This window comes from Artemia sp. Qi Xiang Cuo, chromosome 9 (genome assembly GCF_049724085.1).
Source record: "Artemia sp. Qi Xiang Cuo chromosome 9, ASM4972408v1, whole genome shotgun sequence".
Classification (NCBI taxonomy): Eukaryota; Metazoa; Arthropoda; class Branchiopoda; order Anostraca; family Artemiidae; genus Artemia; species Artemia sp. Qi Xiang Cuo.
In genome coordinates this window covers 184,262-202,222 of record NC_142802.1, presented here as the reverse complement: position 1 = coordinate 202,222, position 17,961 = coordinate 184,262, and the positions used below count along the sequence as shown (strand labels likewise).

Sequence of the window (17,961 nt, the reverse complement as noted above, 5' to 3'; positions counted from 1 at the left end):
TAATTCAAATGGTCAGAGAAATGAATATACTAAGAGGTTTAGAAAGGCTGTTAAAACAAGGATTAAAAGTAAAACCGAAAAAAATATCTTTCTGAAACTGCAGTAATTAGTCAATATCAAGACTTACAAATATATAACAAGGTAATAAGACATTCACAACCTATAATAAACATGGGTATCCTTCTAAGGTTCCCAGAGGTACATACAAACCCATAAATTCTTTCTTGGGGGGGGGGGAGCGCCGGAAAGGAACTGTTTACCAGAAGAGTGTCACATTTCGTTTCAATAATACAAAATGTCGGACTGTCAATCCTGCAAATCGATGTATAGATGTGTATTTCAAAAGCCCAGGGGCTATGTTCACAAAAAAATTTATACAAAACAGTAATACATCAAAAAACAAGTTACAAAAACAAAATGCAAAGCGAAAAATACATCATATACAAACAAAATGACCTAATCGCCTAAACTTTTCATTCTTTCCAGGTATTTATCTATATGCTCGTATGTACCAACTCGAGCTAGTATCGACTATTTTCTATTTTGAAGAATGTCAGGAAATAAAAAATCAATGCCATCTATATGTCTTCGCTAAAATCAGAAAACACCAGGCACTCTAAGAGTTCTTCCATATCTACTTCCTCCTCGTTACAGAGGGGACAAGCATACACCCTTTAGGAATCATAATATTTCTCTAAATACCTTTGCCTGCTCTGTATTGGAAGGCACTTTACCCTTTGTTTCACCCATTAAAAAAAACTCCTGGAAAATTAAATTTTAAAAAAGAAACTAAATTAATATATAACTAAATTAAAATAAGGTAAATTAATTGTATATAGTCTTATACTGTCTTTTTGCCGTAAGAGCAAAAAGACAGCTTATCCCTCTTTCCCTGCAGTCTCCCAACGAAAATAAGACTTACACATTGAAGTTTGGATGGAGCCCCAAGCGGCTTGCAATATTGGATCTTCCCAAGGAGGTAGCTTTTGTGATGGTAATGTACATTGTATTGAAGGTAAGCTTTCGTGATTCAAGTAAGGTGTGTTTCTGTTCCAATTTCCGGGTATGCTAAAAAAAAATATATAAATATACATATTACAATAAAAAACTTAGTGCTTGAGTAAAACGGCAGCTACGGTAATTATGAAGCTTAAAAAGAGGCACGTCCGTACGGAAGGACATTTTAAAATCGTGCCCGAATTCCTTTTGTTTTTCCTGTTTTATATTTGTTGACAACCCCCCTCCCCCCCTGCATACAATGTTTCAGAGAATAAAAGTTATTATTCATAATAATGAATGAAGGCTGTCGAAAGGTAATTAAGTAAACTTTCGGATATGTTTTACAGATAGAGCTAAATATTTTCAGTTGGTCGAACCACTCTAAGAGAAGAAATAAAGCTTGAGAATTAAATATAAGATAAATCGACATCTATAGACCAAGACCTTATGTGTCTACTAGTCTTTTTATATGTTATTCGTGCTAGTCACATTGGATGCTATTTGATGTAAAATCCAACGTATGATGTGTGACCATGATTTACCATTCGCCCTTGCACGATTTATTGTGTAACACCCCCTTCTTTTAGAGAAGTGTATGTGTTGTAATTTCCGATAACAATTAAATTAATGTTTTCATCAATGTCAGTTATATTTTATGACAGAATAGCCTACATAGATGAATTTGCGGTAAAATAATAGATCGTAATCTGAGAAAATGCCGACAGGATAAAGAGATGAATATAAAGTAGTACTTAATATATCATTCAATTACCACTGGTTTTGAAAGACTATGATTTTGTCGATATATATTTCCACGCGTCTAAAGATAAGTTTAGTTCCAAGAAAAATTGTTAGAAACAGCAAACTACAAATACTAGGGAAATGTCGCGAGTCAGTTTAATTAATTTCGTTTTGTAGGTATCTTTTATTTAATCTGCAAGGCAATATCTTTTATCCATTTTAAGTTTCAACTTCGTTCTTTGTTTCCACAAGAAAAACATTTTTATGTTAATTTTAGTTGAACACCAAAAATTCAAGAAACTATGAAACGAGAGAATAAATACAAGAATCCTTAGAGATGACTTAGGGAAAATAATTCATTAACGTTAGTGATCAGCAAGCTGGAATGAGAAAATTCACAGGGGGGGGGGGGGCTCCACCTTACTCCCTGCAAATAATGTGGACATGTTTGACAGAAATTAAAACTCTGCATACTACACTGCTTTTGCAGCCGTATTTCAAGTTTCGACCTTCTTGAGATGTAGATAAATTTTATTGCCCACTAAACATGAAGCTTGAATGCTTGAAAACAATAACTAAGCCTTGAAATAAATTATATGTGGTAAATAGAAATAAAACATTCCACGTTTCACATTGGTAATCCTAATATTTCCAGATACTGAGATCAAAGGGAAAATAATTATAGAATAATTCTAGAAACTTATTCAGCTCTAGAATAATTCTAGGAATCTAGAAACCATACAGCTTGCTTATGCAAGAAAATCCTTTTTTCGAGCCTTTAAATAAATATTTTAAAATTTTTAAATAAAATTTAAAAATTTTAAATAATTTAAAATAAAATTACTAAAACATTAATAAATTATTAATAAATTTAATCATAAATAATTTAATTTAATATAAATTTATTATTTTTAATAATATAAATTTAAATAATAATTTAATTTAATATAAATTTACAATTTTTAATAAGATATATTTAAGTAATTTAAATAATTTTAAATAATCTAAAAATATAAATTTAATTATTAATTATTAAAAAACGTAAAATAATTTTAAAATATGATAATTTTAAATTAAAATTATCTATTGCCACTATATATCTAGGAGACGTTGATTTAAGGAACCCTTGTAGCAGCTCATCATTTCCACTATTTAATAAATATCATTTACACTGAAGAAGTCTGGGGAAGGTAAGCAGGAAGGGTGTGCGTAAGCACAGGATGGCTGGCCCCCAGCCACCTATTGCACTTCCTGGCTGAAGGGCTACGAAACGGAGATCAGCACCGCTGGTTTGGACCTTAAGGGTCTAGTCCCGTCATACTTACTTACTTTTTTTACTATTAAATAAATCTTCCCTTAGATTTGCCAAGTCATTGAACCTAGAAAGAAAATGTCACAGTCTACCCAAAATATCGCATAGTTGGCAAATTCGTTATCTATTTGGAAAAGTAAGGTCCCTCCAATTTTTTAGAAGTGGTAGATTACCTTGCATCGGAATCCAAATTCTTTGTATATTTAATTGATAAATTTAATTTGAAATGATATTCTTCATGTAAACTCTTTCTAACACTTTTATTGAAAAATAAACCAGTCGATGCACTTGCGCTATCACCCCAATTTTGGATCTCTTGCTCTTCTAGCCTAGTCATTAAATCTCTAATTTTTTTTTTTTTTTTTTTTTTTTTTTTTTTTTTTTATCGGGAATGGCCAGTTGGATATATCCCCTTTTTTATTTTGCTGCTCCTTATATTTTAGGAAAAGGAGTTTTTCGATAGAGTTTAATATTGGGGCGGCCTTGAAACTCTTTGGCCATGGAGCCTCTAGATAACACATATAGTTACCTAAATTATACTTCTGTAAATATTGTCAAAACAGCCTTGAAACTCTGTAACCATGGAGCCTCTGGTTAACATATAGTTACTTAAAGTATACTCAAGGCCAAACCCAGGATTTTGTTTCGGAGGGGGTTTTACGAATTTTTGTTTGGGGGGGCGGGGGGTTACACAAAAAAACAACAAAAAACGCATACAAAACTTGTTTATGTCCATTTTTGTTACGTTTTTACGAGTCAGACAAACGTTTCGGGGATGGGGTGGGTCCAAATTCCCTAAGCCCCCCCCCTGGATACGGCCTTGGGTATACTCCTTTCAATTTCCTCTAAACGCCTCAAAACTCTGCGGCCATGGAGCCTCTGGTTATTACCACAGTATAAATATTAAATTTATATATTTATACTATGCTTAACACATAGTTACTTAAAGGATACTCCTTCAAATTAAAGAAACTCAAATATATATATATATATATATATATATATATATATATATATATATATATATATATATATATATATATATATATATATATATATATATATATATATATATATATATATATATATATATATATATTGGTTTTTCGGTATTCTGATTATTGGTTTTCGGCCATGCAGATTTGTGTGGTACTCTTTTCATTCTTCCCAGTATTTCTACTCCAGAAGTTGCACCAAAAAACACCACTTCTGAAGCCATGTGGGACATGATAGATTTACCTAGACGAATTTACAAAGAGTACGTATATATGATCAAAAGCCTATTACTTCTGCTAGTGAGCCCACAATATAGAAAACTCACTGGGGGGATGAGGGAAAATGTACAAGAGTGAGGACTGTAAAAAGGCTTAAGTTTTTTTTCATGAAGAATATGTCGGTACCCACTTCATACTTCCTAACCTTTCCGAACAGGATATGGCACCAAAAATTGTCTTTTTCGTGGCATGTGGTAGTCTACGACGGCGTTATGAAAATAAATTTATAGAAATACACATAGATGTAAAAATTAGTTTTTAAATGCCTTCAGCAACTCATGGAGATTATGGCCAGACCCTTTTCTATTCTTCCGAGCTTTGATTCCAGAAATGGCTCCTGAAGTGCACTTTTTGAGTGTCAGATGGCACTTTGCAATGGATTTATCAAGTTGAATTTAAAACAAAAACATTATATATAAAAACTAGCTTTTAGATGATCCCCTAAAGAGCTTTCTACGATGTTATAGAGCTTCGCTAGCGGCGACAAAAAAAGAAAACTAATTTTCTGTAAATTAATTTCAATCCGATGTCATTTTGGAGGGATTTTGGACTCTTTTTCAAAATGCCTGTAAATTTGCTTTCTAAACAATATTCTATTATTAAGACTAATAGAAATAACAGTTGCCATCTCTAACTAAGCTTTGAATAACAATTTCTTCTCACCAGGCAATTTTTTTTTATCAAATGCATCTTTAAACTTTTGGTTAGTATGGGCCATGGACTTCGTGGTTAGCTCTTTCCTTGCTTGCAGCTGTCGCTGCAACCATGATTTAATCATATCCCATCCTTTACTTGGGACAATTCCACTTCTCGAACGTTGTTACTTAAGCTTTTGAATGTCAATAAAAATATTTAATAGTAGCATCGGTGGTGGAGCCAGGAGGCAGAAAACCCTCTTGCACTTAGACCTTGGGGCAGTTTTACAAAGGTGCAATTGCTGTTTTGGGGACCTTTATTTTGAACTCTGCAAGTTCAAAATTGCTTTTTTAATATGTGAATAAGTGAGTAAAGTGTGTGAAACCTGAATTATTTCTTTTATCTGAATTTTTATTGTGCAGCAGCATTCCCTTGTTTTCTTCTAACATTAGAAACTAATAATAAAATTAATATTATTGCTATTATTTCTTGATTTCACTTCAGGAAAAATGATGTTTTAGCATTAAAATTGAACAGCTGCCCCTTCCCTTATGAAAGCAACAAAAAACTATGTTTTTATGAAAAATAAAAATAAAACAATTTTTTAATGCAATAAAAATGATATATTTTACAACGGGTAAAATCTACTCGTAACGGGATCGGGACTCTTGCCGCCCTCAATTCCTATCAATAATAATCAAGTGGATGATAAGGGTTTACTGAAAACTTACTGTAAGAAAATTAATGTCCAGTTCGAAACTACAAAAATATTCAATGAATTTTTAAAAGAAATAGAGGTACCTGATTTCAATGAAAACATCGGATGTGTTTTGTCTTAGTAAAGCACAAGCTAACACTAAGAAGTTACGAGTTGTGTTTGAGGAAGGAAACAACCCCTTCTTGTTCAGTGTTGCCCTCCCTCCTGTCCAAGATAATTTTTGCCTATTTAGGTTTTTAGTCTCGCCCTTTCCTTGGGTTTGAAAAAGCAAGTTATATTTTTTAATGTGCCGCTTAATCAAAAATCAGGGATATACGAGTAATAACCTATCAAACAGTTCGTGGTAACGAACTGTAAGTAAGGAGCGACCCGGCTCAATGGTAACCGAAACTCTAAAAAACGCGACTTTGATACCAATAGATACATCAAAAGAGTCAGATTTTAATGCTGATTTCAAATACATAGATTTCATCAAGTTTAGTCTTACCCATCAAAAGTTACGCGCCTGAGAAAATTTTGCTGATTTTAGAAAAAAGGGGAAAAGACCCTCTAAAAGCTATAGAACCTTAATGAAAATCACACCATTATATTCAGCGTATCAGAGAACCCTACTGTAGAGGTTTCAAGCTCCTATCTACAAAAATTTGGAATATTGCATTTTTTGCCAGAAGAAAGATCACGGATGCGTGTTTGTTTGTTTTTTTTTTCCCAGGGGTGATCGTATTGACCCAATGGTCCTAGAATATCGTGGGAGGGCTCATTGTAAGGGAAATTGAAAGTTTTAGTGGCCTTTTTAAGTGACCAAAAAAATGGAGCGCAACTACGCCCCCTCCCGCGCTCATTTTTTTCCCAAAGTCACCCGATCAAAATTTTGAGATAGTCATTTCGTTCAGCATGGTCAAAAATATGGTAAAAATGTCTTTTAGGATGACTTAATCCCCCGAAGTCCCTGGGGGGAGGGTTGAAAGTTATGAACTTGACCCAGTGTTAACATATAGTATTGGTTATTGGGAACTATACAGACGTTTTCAGGGGGGATTTTTTCTGTTAGGTGTTGGGGGGGGGCTATATGGGAGGACCTTTCCATGAAGGAAGTTTTCATGGGGCAAGGGACATAGCTATGAAGGGGGCAACGGATTCCCAGCATTATTAAAGAAAAAGATCAGAAATTAAGTAAAAAAACAACAAGTTTTTCAACTGATTTCAACTGATTGTGATTAAGGGGTCATTTTTAAAGAATTGGAATAAAATTCGAACTTTAGCTTAAAGAGCAAGGTATTGACTCAGAGGCGAACCTCCTAATATACGTATTAAAAATCTATGAATATAGAAGTTCGTTACGTAAGTTAATTCGTAAGTTATGTATATATATTATTAATAAAAACGTTCGTAAATAAAATTAAACAAGTTTTGAGAAAGCCATTTAACCAAATAAAAGTAAAATTAATATGCAAATTTTGTTTTAATTATTCATGTACGGTGAGCCAAAATCAAAACCTGCATAAATTCAAAAACGTTCAAAAATTAAATAAAAAAACAAGATTTTTAAACTGAATGTAAGGAACAACGTTAAAACTTAAAACGAACAGAAATTATTCCGTTTATGAAGGGGGCTGTCCCCTCCTCAACCCCTCACTCTTTACGCTAAAGTTTAACTTTCTCACAACTCTATTTTTTTTAAACAATAAAAAAACTTTAGCGTAAAGAGCGAGGCGTTGAGGAGCGTGGCTCAAAACAGCTTCGGTGGCTCAAAACAGAGCTTCGGTGGCTCAAAACAGGCTTTAAATCTTAAGATATTTCAAACTTTAGAAAATAGTTTTGATACGTAGCTTAAAACAGCCTGCCTGATTTATTTTAAACATTACAGGCTGTTTTTGACACAAAACTTGAAGAAACGTAATACACCTGACTAATTTAAAGCTTTACAAAACATGTTTTTTATTTATATATAGAGTTTCAATAAGAATAACATGACTAGTGTAATTCAAACTTTCGAACATATCCTTCATACATAACTTGAATTAGAATAGTATACCTGATGCATTTCAAGTTTACATATTCCTCACATTTCTAAAAGTATAAATACGTATATATTAGAATCCCAAGAACAATTTTCTAGAAGAGAAATGGAACAACAGAACAGAGAAAGGAAGGATATACAACTGATAACCTTTATTAGAATTTAGTTCTTATTTGTTTCTGATAATACGTACTTTATCATCTTTCTATTTGGTCAGGAACAAACTATAGATTAGACTCAACCCTGGGTTGTCTGAATTATGTACAAAAACCTTTATCTACTTTCCACATCCTTAGGAATGGTGAGGAAGTTCAATTTAGATTAGAAAACCACAGCGGAAAAGGCTTTATTTGCTGAGAACTTTATCATGATCTTTTGTACAGGCCGGATTTAAAGTTTTATGCTAAAACAAAAATTATATTACAGTCTATGACAATAACAAATGCTCAGAAAATTACAATAAGTAAATCATAGTTTCTGTAGTAACTACATATTCAATTTTACATGGCGAAAGCCATATCGGAAAGTAAAGATACCAATTCATGGGAATTTGGAGAGGGGATCAAAATATATTTATAAAAATTTTAAAATGTGCCACTTGCGATTACTTTATTTCTTCTACGAAAATAGATGAAAGAGATATTGTTCTCCGAAAATGTCGAAAACAGGCATTATTCAAAACCAAAAGGTGTTAGAACAGCTAGATGGGGCAATTATTCCCTGCAAACCCTCTCACAATCACACCCAGTGGCGGAACGAGGTCTTATTTGCTGAGAATTGTACCAGAGTTACATACTACAAACTATATTTTATGTTTTATGTAGTGTAATCTTTCATTTACCACTTATACAGGCCTGCAACCACGATTCAATTTTAATTTAGCTGATTAAAATTGAACTACTTCTTTCAAATAGCCTTCCTATGTTAGGAAAATCTCGGCTTTCATTTTATTTATTATGAAGAACTTGACGAGAAAATTAGAAACAGTATGTTTGTGTAACTCACATGTAAATGTACCTGTATTATACAGGCTGTATATTCCCGGTCCTTCTTAACAGAGAAATGGCTAAACTTGTAGTCAAAATTAGTACATGTATGAAATGCCAAGTTTTTGTTTTATCTAAAAATATGACGCCCCATTGAAGATTATAAATATTTTAAGAGAAACATAAGAAAAAGCATACCCCCCCCCCGCCAAAAAGAGAATCAGGATTCCATGGCATAGTCGGCTCAGATTTGAGACTTTTGGTACAGTTTCCGAAATTTTCACAGTGCTTAGGCCAGTGTTGCCAGATTAGGAACTAAAAAGTAACCCAGAAAATAAGCCAAAAATAAGACAATCTTTAGTTCCAAATCCAACACAACTTTAACTTTTCGTGATTACCCTAATGTATTGGTTCCTTTTTGCATTTTTAACTGAAAGTAAGGAGCGACATTTAAAGTTAAAACGAACAGAAATTATTGCGTATATGAAAAGGGCTGTCGCCACCTCAATACCTCGCTCTTTACGCTAAAGTTTTTTATTGTTTTAAAAAATAAAGTTGTGTGACAGATTCAAACTTTAGCGTAAAGAGCGAGGTATTGAGGAGGGGACAGCCCCTTTCATCTACAGAATAATTTCTGTTCATTTTAATTTTTAATGTCGCTCCTTACTTTCAGTTAAAAAAAATTATTAGGGAGTTTGCCCCCTAGTCGATACCTTGCTCTTTACGCTAAAGTTCGAGTTTTGTTCGAATCACAAACCCAGGAATCACAAAGGCCGGTTAATTAGAATAGATATCTCTTTTGAAACTACTAAAAAAAACTTTAGCAAAAAGGGCGAGGTATTGACAAGGAACGAACCCCCTAACATACGTAATAATTTTTGTTTGTCTTAAGGTTTAATGTTGCTCCTTACTTTCAGTTCGAAAAGCTAGTTTTTTTTTATTTAATTTCTGATCGTTTTTTGAATAATGCTGGGAAATCCGGCGCCACCTCCATAGAAATGTCCCTTCCCCCAAGGAAGCCTCCTCCCCCGTAACCCCCCGCCCATCAGAAAAATTCCTCCTGAAACGTCTTTATACTTCCCATTAACCAATACTATATGTAAACAATGGGCAAAGTTCATAACTTCCAGCCCTTCCCTCGGGAATTATGGGGATCACCCCTGGGGAAATCAAAAAAAAAAAAAAAAACAACTAAACACGCATCCGTGATCTTTCTTCTGACAAAAAATAAAAATTCAAAATTCCACATTTTTGCAGATAGGAGCTTGAAACTTCCGCAATAGGGTTTTCTGATACGCTGAATCCGATGGTGTGATTTTCATTAAATTCTTATAACTTTTTGGGAGTGTTTCCCCATTTTTTCAAAAATAAGGCAAATTTTCTCAGGCGCGTAGCTTTTGATGGGTAAAACTAAACTTAATGAAACTTATATAGTTGAAATCAGCATAAAAATCTGATTCTATTGATGTATCTATGGGTATCAAAATTCCGGTTTTTAGAGTTTCGGTTACTATTGAGCCGGGTCGCTCCTTACTTACAGTTCGTTACCACGAACTGTTTGATCAGAACAGTCCATTAGATGATTGAATTATGCACCAAATGGTAGCCTATGTTTATTTCTTAGCTATCTCATCATGGGCGTCCATAAGAGGGGTGCAGGGTGGCCCCAGCCCCCTGCCATTTACATTTTTAAAGGGAAAATCGTGTGAATGATTTCAGGCCCCAACACGGATTTCGACACAGGTTTTGCAGATTATCGTTTTGAGTTCGGTATTCAACACGGCAAATGTCTTCTCAGAACCCATGTTCAACTATGCTATTCTAGTGCATTACAATTTTTAAGAACCCATGTCCAACACGCTTGGAAGTTTTGCTGGGTTGAACACGGAGAACCTGAAAACGATATTTGTGGAAAATACTCAAAACACACTTCAAACCCGGTGCCTGAAAACACGACCATGGATATTCAAGGACTAACAGTACTTTTCATAGCCCCCCATCCCCTAAAATTCAGCTTATGCGCGCCCATATATCTTACAATATGCCTACAATAAAAATTAACCCTGCTTAGTTGATAAAACTACTTTCACAGCAAATTTTCGCAAATTTAAACCAAGTTTTAAGCCGCAACCCAGTTATAAAAAAGTTCAAGCCAGTTGCCATCACAATAAGCTAGTTTGACTTTAAAAAATCAATATGGCAACACTGCTTCAAATCCACTTTTCAAAAATAACGAAATCGGGTGGTTACATCTTTAAATGAACGTAGTATTTGTAGATTAATTATAATTAAATCATAATAAAACTTGTTAGCCAAATGACATTTCTGGCACAAAGGAAACTTAAACCACATAAAATTATCACTATAGTCTTTGCATTCAAATTCATACGTATGAGCTGCGTTATTTTTTGTAGCAAAAGATTGGATTAGGAGACCCTCTGAAGGAGCTTTAAAAGGATTTATTAAAAAGAAAAAACATTTTTCCAATGAAAGTAAAGAGCGAAATTGAAAATTAAAATGAACAAGAATTACGGCTTCGCCGTTTGGACCACATATTTCTTTAAAACTGTTTAAAATTAACTGCCTTGCGAATATTTCACTGTCTTTGTAGAATACTGAAAAACTGACACTTTACTGAAAACTACGCTTACTTGAATTTTTTTAGAGAACTAAAATTGTAATTGTTATTTTACTTTCTTCAAGTCACTTACGGATTTTTATGCTTCTAATCCTATTTTGCTGCGTCAGTTTTGTATTTTCAGTAAAACACTAGTTTTTAAAAATTCTACAAATATAGGGAAATATTACAAGATAGTTTATTTGAAAATTGTTTTCAATATTTAACTTGCAAACAACAAATTTGACCCATCACGATATTACAAATAAATTGTTTCTCCCCTACTAACATTTCGCTAATTAAGACCAGTAGCCTAGTTTAGACACTAGAACTAGCGTAGTTTTACCTAGTCACCTGGAAATTCATGAAAAAAATTAGGAGGGCTGGGAGGTGGAGTATACAAGAGCAGGGATTTCAACCATGCGACTATGGTGGAGGTGGTAGCTTTTTATTCTTTGAAGCCTTTCTATGCCAGAAATGGCAGCAAAAGTGCACTTTTCAGGTGCTTATCTTGGCGTTATCAAGTAAAATTTTATAAAGCATGTAGATACAAAAATTTTCTTTCAAATGGGCTTTAGAATTGCTGTCCATGGTGTACCGGTACTCAGCTAATAATGATAAAAAAACAAACCATTGGACAAACATCTGTTTGTCCAATTGTTGAACAGCTGAATTCCCAGTCAAATTAACAGTTTTTCAGTGGATGGGGGTTTGGGTTTTCAGTGAAGAGCCAGTTTTTTATTAGCCATTTGTCTGTTAAACAAAACACACTTAAGAATTACGCTGTCTAAGATTTGACGGTTTGCCTCTCTGGAATCGGTTACGGTTTGCTTATTCTGAGTGAGAAAACTAGGATATGGGTATATCTTAATTAAATATCTAAAATTTAAAGGTGGTTAGGGGTTAGGTTAAGTTAGATATTTAATATAATGCGTGTTGTGCGGCCTGCTTTCCACAATTCTTTGTTGTAGTTGCTATAATTTTGTTTCCACAGTATCATGTTATCATCATATTTTGGTATATTTAATTAAGATTAATCCAACTTTACTTCTTGGGTGTGTTTCGTTTAACAGACAAGTATCTTTTATAGTTTCACAGATATTGGGAAACATAACGAGTCAGCTTATTTTAGCTAGTTGTGTATATATAGGCCTATGTTGCCTAGAATTGGAAGCAACATGTTTTCGTTCTTTTTAAGTTTTGGTTTCACTCTTTACATTTTCATGTGAAAACTAGTTAAAACAAGTTAAAACGATGGAATATGCAATCCAAAACAAGAAGTAAACTTATTGGCCCGTTTAGTATAGACTTAGACCCCTATACAGGAGAGAGGGAGGGAGATGTGACTCGATTGCCATGGTGGCATACGTCATATTCTGCAAGAACATTCAAAGATGAATTACATGGTATCTGTTTACTAATAAGCTGATCAAATCTCCAAAAAGATATACCAAAACTTGCGATTCACAATTCGAAAGCCCACGTATTGAGTACTAGGTCTTTCCCTTAACTTAACATATATTTCGTAGCTAAATTCAATAACAGCATTCATTTAAATAAATTACAACATTGATAACCAAATACTGCTTTGTGTACTTATTGATATCATTTATATGGTTAGTAAGATAATAGCAATTGCCCTTCATTAACCATGTTTGTTTACATTAAATTCATACCTATTGAGACTTGGTAGTGGCGTACAAGTGGTTTCATTAACCTCGGCCATAATTGATTGATAACACTTTTTATCGATAATTGATTCGTAACTTATCTACAAACACTTATCAGCACAACTGTGCTTAGTTTTATCCATATTCTTCAAAGGTTTTCCTATGCGGGTTTGTGGTTTTAGGCAGAGGGCGGGACACAACTATAAAAGGAACCAATCACCAATTGAGAAACAATTTGAAAGTCAAAAAGTTGTTGGTAGCTACCCACTTTTTTGTCTCATACTGTTTTATAATTTATCCTGCAATGGGTCTACCGAACATTAAGTTAGGCTCTCAAGTTTTATATTGGGAAGGTCTCATGGGATATCAAAAACAGGGTCGTGATGACTCATTTGTTCAAACTTCACCTTGATGGCAATGCTACCCCATGTTAATAAAATACGCGGGAGCCTAAATTTCCTTGAAAAATGAGTCAATGTTAACTATGTTGATTTAGATAAAACAGGTGCGTGATTGTAGGGGGGCTTGTGCCTTTCCTGGCTATCAAGAAATATGCCGACATTTAATTGAAGAAGTCACCTTAGGAAGAAATGCAAGGACCCCAGGCCTGACCATATACTTCGTTCGCCCTTTGTTCTTTATGGAATCGAGCTTAAAAACCAGCTTTACAACAAAAAACTTAGATAAATAACGCTAATCTTAGAGAGTTGGATAGGATTGGATGAGGCAGCAGGAATTGAGGTTGTTTCTTTTTTTTGTACTTATAAGTGCACTTTTGATCTTTTAAACCAATCCCTCACTGAGGGCCATATCCAGAATTTTTTTTTTTTTTTTTTGGGGGGGGCGGTGTTCTACGCAGGGATTTTTTCGGGGGAGGGGAGGGGGCTACACAAAAAAAAGCATAAAAAATTTGTTTGGTACTCCTATGTTAAACGCACTCTTTTGTATACTGCAATGGAAACCAGTCACCAAAAACGTGTTTTTGACGGGTTAATTTAAGACACCACTATAGGGTAATACAATGTATGGCGTGGTTTTCATTGCGTATACGATATTTAAACTGTTGTTTTTTGGGGTTTAGGGGGGGGGAGGTACCTAGGTTAGGTTAGGTTACGTAATAATATCTACTGTACTTTATCCCCTTACTCTCCTTCTAATGTACAAATATATAGCCCAAATTTGTTTCTAAACTATTATATATTCATCCTATTTTATTTTATTTCATTAGCATTAACCAAACTAGTAATATATAAAAGACTGCGTTTAACATAGGAGTACCATTTGTTTATATCCATTTCTGTCACGTTTTTGCGAGTCAGACAAACATTTCGGGGGGGGGGGTACTTATGCATTATATGGTACACACAAAAGAATTCAAGTTTGGTTAATGCTAACAAAAAAATAAAATAGGATGAAAATATAGTAGTTTAGAAACTAATTTGGCCTCTATATTTGCACGTTGGGGGGGGGGGGTAAATCATAGCATATATCAAATACCTAGCCTAGGTGCCTTTTTCCCCCTAAGCCCTCAAAAACAATAGTTTCAATTAGATATTGTAAACGGTATGACAAACCACGCTTTGCGTTCCATTTTTCTATTACAAATACCCATTTGACTGGTTTCCTGTAGCATTTCCCTATACAGTATATAGCGTTGTGTACCATATAACACATAAGTACCGGGGGGCTAAACCCCCTTCCCCTTGGTACGGCCTTGCCCTCGCTAAAAGAGAAAAGAAGGAAAAGCCGGGAATTTCCTTCATTTGGATTTAGTATCCTACTAACAAAACTCTCCCCCCCCCCCAATGCTGTGGCTACGTTTTCTTAGCAATAAAACCAACAGCAATGATACAAATTGGGATGGGACAGTCCTCCTAGTTTGAAAAAAGCTTTTTTCGTGTTTTCATTTGAAAATATCCTTTTTCGTGTTTTCTGTGGAAAAAATCGACCAGAAAAGCCTTACATTTGGAAAATACACCCCCCCCCCCCCAAAAAAAAAAAATTCGAACTGATGCAACCGACCAGCATAATAGTTTGGATTGTATTTTGGGTAGTAACAAGGTTGCACAAAAACTAGGTTTCGATTCTAATCTTAGAAAAACTACTCATCTTACTGCGGCGCCACGCGTGGGGGGAGGGAGACGTCCCACAATGTTTTTAGCCTGTTTGTAAAAAAACTGAAAGAGTAAAACAGCGGTGCAAAGCTCCGCTATTTTACTCACTCATTTTTATGCTTAGTAAATGGGCTTATGTAAATAAATGTCGTAAGATAAGTGAAAAAAGATCGATCTTATTTGGTACAAAAAAAAAGACAGCAATAGCACTCAAATCAGTCGCAAAATCCATTGACTCCCCACCCCAAACGTTTTGGCAAGTGACGCTTCTATTTCCCAGTAATTAGTATCCATCACTGTAGTTACTTTTTTTCCTCTTTAGAGGACCTTACAGCATACTTGCACGTATGATTTTGTTTCGAATTAAACTGGTGAGGGGGAATAATTAGAAAAAAAAACAGATATCAGTGAATAACAGAATCAGTCAAGAAATGTTTAGCACAAATCTTTATGGTATTTATGGGGGAAGATATGGGGTCAAGGCCCCAGCCCTGGATGCAAGCTTACCTTGAAGGTCAGTTAATCTAAAGCGGTGGTATTGTGTCTCTGTAGGTATAGCAAGGTAATGCGGGGTTATGTTCCAACATAAATAATTAGACTAGTGGATGTACAAATCTTCAACCCCTGTTGACGTAGCCTTCGCAACATTTTAATAAACTGTGAAATATGCTGTCAAAACCATATCTTCTTCCTTTTTATTATTTTTTAACATCTAAATTCATCAAGATATAATAATTCAAAGTGAAGTGTTTCCTGTGTGAATATTTAATAAACATCGTCAAAAAGGAAATTATTGATGCAAAAAAGTCTTTTTCTTGAAATATTTGAAAAATTCACTTAGTTGAATTTCTACACTCCCAGAATAGATAGCAATATGTTTGCAACAATTGACAAAATAAAAATTTTCATGGGAGGGGCATTTGCTGGATACATATTTTTTGACTTTTAAAATACTCCCACAAATTTTATGTTTTTGGAAGATACGAACACAAATTTTAATTCTTTTCTGATATCAAATAAAAAACAAACAAGTTTTTGTTTCAACTGAAAGTAAGGAAAAAATTAAGATTTAATCTACTACTACTAACAACTCACCGCAGCACCAAGCCGCCTGAGGCCAACACAGCCACCGACGCTCCTCCTCCATCCCAATCTATTCAAAGCCTCCCTTTTTACACCCTCCCACGAAGTACTGATTTCCTTTATATCTTTCTTTATGACGTCCTCCCACCCCAGAAGAGGGCGACCTCCTTTCCGGAGGTCGTTTAAATTAAAATTTAAAAAGAACAGAATTATTCCGTATATGAACATAAAGTGACATAAAGTTAAACCTTTGCTTAAAGAGTAAGGATTGAGGAAGAGACAGCCCCCTCATTCACGAAATTATTCTGTTCATTTTAAACTTTAATGCACTCCTTACTTACAGTTGGAAAACCATGTTTTCTTCATTTATTTTGTGGCCGTTATTCAAATTGTCCCAGGAAATCATAGTACTTAAAATTTTCCCTCGAAAGTTTCCCTATGAGACTTTTTCTCCAAGGAAAATTCTCCTATCAGAGAATTCCTCCTCCCGCAGAAAATTCCCCCAAAAAATTTCAATATGTTTCTCAATAACGAATAGGCAACTATATGCGGAACATGGGAAATTGCGTAGCATAAAGCCCTTTTCCCATTGACTATGGAGGGTCATGTCATCCCTAAAGGCATTTTTGGAGTTGTTTGCCACTTTTTTGGGAATTCCGGTGACTTTTTTCATGCAACTCATTAAACTTAATATATTTTATATATTTGGAATCAGTATAGAAGCCAATTCTAATGATGTATTAGTTGTTATCAAAATTCTTTTTTTTTACAGTTTCGGTCACTACTGGGCCGAGTCGGTACTTACTTACAGTTCGCTACAACGAACTGCTTGATCAAAGCCGAATATTAATTTAGTAAGACAATACTGTCAGAACTGTTGTCTTTTCCAAAAATATGTTAAAACAAAATTCAATTGTTTGGAATTGAAACTGAAGTAACCAGGTTCAGCCTGAAGGTAATGATAGACTGACCATTAACAGTATCAATCCTTGCATAAATTACTTTATGGCACACAATCAACGCCAAGTGTCAAAGTGGAAAGGTAAACATATGGCATAAGTACTTTTCGGTATAAGTACTGTGTTTCACTAGCCGTTCTTTAAAACATTGGGATAAACAGTCAAACTTTAGCATAAAGAGCAGCGTATTGAGGAGGGGGGTAACACCTTCGTATACGGAATAATTTATGTTCATTTTTAGGTTTAATTTGATGTTCATTTGACGTTACTTTCAGTTAAAAAAAACTTGTTTTCTTAATTTATTTTCTGATCGTTTTTCAAATAACGCCGGTAAATGTGGCTCATCCTCCCTGAAATATGTTCCTCATGGGAAACTCCTCCGTGGAAATGTCCTACCACGCAGGGGTGGATCCAGGATTTTTTAGGGGGGGGGGGTGGAAAATAGGGTTGATCCGACAAACTTGCGTTAGGAGCAACTTTAATTAACGGAATCTTGCGTTAATTAAGTAAATTACACTACTTTAGACTACGTTAGGATGGTCCGCGACCCCCTCACCTCCCTGGATCCACCACCACTCCCACGTAGAATACAACCCCTCTTAAAATTCCCTTCAGACCGTTCTATCCTCACCGAAAATCTCCCCCCTCCCTCCCCTGTAAACTTTCTTGAGGTCGATTCAGCCTGAAAAGTTCTCCTTAGCTTATTTTCATTTAAAAATACTTTAATTTGTAATCTTTTTCTCGATCACTCCGAAAATCTCCCCCTTGAGAGGATATCTTTTCCAGGGATAACACCCCCAGAGCCTCTTCACATGCAGAATTGAGTTGGCAA

The 17,961-nt window shown here is 34.6% G+C and overlaps 1 protein-coding gene across 2 annotated transcripts in view; it reads right to left on the bottom strand.

Annotated features, from left to right (window-relative positions):
• The window catches only part of LOC148948193 (uncharacterized), a 64,065-nt gene extending 50,983 nt beyond the window's left edge, over nucleotides 1-13,082 (bottom strand). Inside the window, exons 1-2 of one of the 2 annotated variants that reach the window (XM_089094191.1) lie at nucleotides 12,980-13,082; nucleotides 923-1,068 (exon numbers count right to left, since the gene is read on the bottom strand). In XM_089094191.1, coding sequence (XP_088950317.1) covers nucleotides 923-1,068; nucleotides 12,980-13,029 — 196 coding nt within the window. In that variant the 5' untranslated portion in view covers nucleotides 13,030-13,082. Of the gene's footprint in view, nucleotides 1-922; nucleotides 1,069-7,715; nucleotides 7,819-12,979 lie in introns of those variants that run through there. The other variant, XM_089094192.1, reaches the window with a different exon arrangement.
• Between the last annotated feature and the right edge of the window lie 4,879 nt (nucleotides 13,083-17,961).